Below are 2549 nucleotides of genomic sequence, written 5' to 3' on the forward strand. Positions count from 1 at the left end.
ATCCTGGCGGACGACATGGGCCTGGGCAAGACCATCCAGGTCATCGCTTTCCTGTCGGGCATGTTTGACGCCGAGCTGATGCGGCACGTGCTGCTCATCATGCCCACCACGCTGGTGAGCAGCTGGCTGGCAGAGTTTGCCCGCTGGACCCCCGGCCTGCGCGTCAAGGAGTTCCACGGCACCAGCAAGACGGAGCGCGCTAGGAACCTGGAGAGGGTCCAGAGCAAGAACGGCATCGTCGTCACAAGCTACCAGATGCTCATCAACAACTGGAAGCAGCTGGCCAGCAGGCACGAGCAGGAGTTCATCTGGGACTACGTCATTCTGGATGAAGCACACAAGATCAAGTGCCCCTCTAACAAGACGACCAAGTGTGTGTATGCGATCCCCGCCAGGCATCGCCTCCTGCTCACCGGCACCCCCGTGCAGAACAACCTGCGGGAAATGTGGTCCCTGTTTGACTTTGCATGCCAAGGCTCCCTCCTGGGGACGGCCAAGACTTTCAGAATGGAGTATGAGAATCCCATCACCAGGGCAAGGGAGAAAGATGCTACTCTGGGTGAGAAGGCACTGGGGCTAAAGATATCTGAGAACCTGATGACAATCATAAAGCCCTATTTCCTCAGGAGAACCAAAGAAGACATCAAAAACAACTGCACTGACAGGCCAGATGCTCCTCTTCCCGAGGGTCCGAGTGAGAACAATGCCCCCATCATGCCGTCTCTCACCAGGAAGAATGACTTTGTGGTGTGGGTGTACCTGGCAGCAGTGCAGGAAGAGATCTACAGGAACTTTCTCTCTCTGGATCACGTGAAAGAAGTGCTGATGACAACGCGATCGCCTCTGGCTGAGCTCACTGTCCTGAAGAAGCTGTGTGACCACCCCAGGCTTCTGTCTGCAAGGGCGTGTGTCCAGCTAGGCCTGGAAGAGCAGGAGCACGTGGAGCAGGAGCCTGGGAGTGAAGCAGGTGTGCTTGCAGGTGCCAGTAAGATAGACCACCTCTCTGATGAGACCCTGATTCAGGAGTCCGGGAAAATGCTGTTTCTTGTGGGACTCCTGGAAAGACTGCGGGACGAGGGCCACCGAACGCTGGTGTTCTCGCAGTCGAGGAAGATGCTGGATATCATCGAGCACGTCCTGTCCCGCCGGCAGTTCCAGATCATGCGCATCGATGGCACCGTGACCCACCTGCTGGAGCGGGAGAAGCGCATCTCCGCCTTCCAGAGGAACAGGGATTACTCTGTGTTCCTGCTCACCACGCAGGTCGGTGGCGTTGGCATAACCTTGACGGCAGCCAGCAGAGTGGTAATCTTTGATCCCAGCTGGAACCCGGCCACAGATGCGCAGGCTGTAGACAGAGCTTACAGGATTGGGCAGAAAGAGAACGTGGTCATTTACAGGCTGATAACCTGCGGCACGGTGGAGGAGAAGATATACAGGAGACAGGTATTCAAGGACTCGTTAATAAGACAGACCACTGGCGACAAAAAGAACCCGTTCCGGTATTTCTCCAAACAGGAACTAAGGGAGCTGTTCACGTTAGAAGATACTCGAACCTCCGCAACCCAGATCCAGCTGCAGTCCTTGCACGCCACCCAAAGACAGACTGACCTGCAGCTGGACGAGCACATCGCTTACCTGCACTCCCTGGACATGTTTGGCATTTCTGACCATGACTTGATATACACGAGGGAAACTTCTCACGAGGAGCAGGTTGAGAGTGAAGAAGCCCACCAGTACATTCAGCAGAGGGTACAGAAAGCCCATGAGCTGGTTCAGTTGGAGTCTCAACTTAGAGACCAGAGGATGGAGGGGATCAGAAATGTTTGTGAAGAGAGGTGGCAAAGACCTCCAGAGTTCATTTCCAAGCCAAAGAAGATGTCTCCAGGGCTGAACAACATAAATGACACTGTTTCCCCACCAGTAGCTGACAAGCACAAACATGACAAAGTTATTGATCTTACAGAGGACATGGAGGTCCAGGTTCTTAATGTCAGCTCCAAAATGACTAATCTGACTATTGAGGATTTGGATGAAGAGAAACTGGCACAAGATGTGTCCAGCATGGATACGGACCTGCTTAATACCAGCAAGACAGTGAAACAGTCCAAAACAGAAGAATCTGAGCAAAACCTTGACTTGAGCTTGGTGCCATCATCACCTGGACTTGACAGGGAGAGTCAGAGACTCGAGCAGGAGGAGTGTTCCCATGTACATGCAGACAGCTTGGCTGAGGCAGGGAAGGGCCTGTCTGGGTGTCCTCAGCGTTCCTCTGACAATCCCGAGGTGTTAAGAGAGGCAGAAATGCCAGGTGAGGTACCTGACCCACATGCTGCCTTGGGGGCAGAGAAGGATGATGCTCCTGAGCTCGCTTGGGCTTCTGCGGCGCCAGGCTTGGCCAGTGTTACACCAGAGATCCATGCAGGGCTCCAGAAGCCTCGTGTGCTGGAAGCCAGCTTGGAGGAGATGTCTGTGCCTTCTCTCCAGGATCAAGTTGACTTCAATCTGGTCTTGGAAGAGTCTGATGATGGATGGCAAGATGCCTCAAC

General features: G+C 54.1%; 1 protein-coding gene across 1 annotated transcript in view; it reads left to right on the forward strand.

Annotated features, from left to right (window-relative positions):
- Positions 1-3: 3 nt before the first annotated feature.
- Positions 4-2549, forward strand: part of ERCC6L (excision repair cross-complementation group 6-like) — a gene marked incomplete at its 5' end in the record, with an annotated part of 3526 nt that continues 980 nt past the window's right edge. The window contains 1 exon segment of the mRNA XM_010014975.1: positions 4-2549. This exon segment is cut by the window's right edge and continues 1 nt beyond it. Within this exon segment, the coding sequence (XP_010013277.1) occupies positions 4-2549 (2546 nt within the window).

The sequence above is a fragment of the Nestor notabilis genome, unplaced genomic scaffold, assembly GCF_000696875.1.
Source record: "Nestor notabilis isolate BGI_N333 unplaced genomic scaffold, ASM69687v1 scaffold34235, whole genome shotgun sequence".
NCBI classification, from domain to species: domain Eukaryota; kingdom Metazoa; phylum Chordata; class Aves; order Psittaciformes; family Psittacidae; genus Nestor; species Nestor notabilis.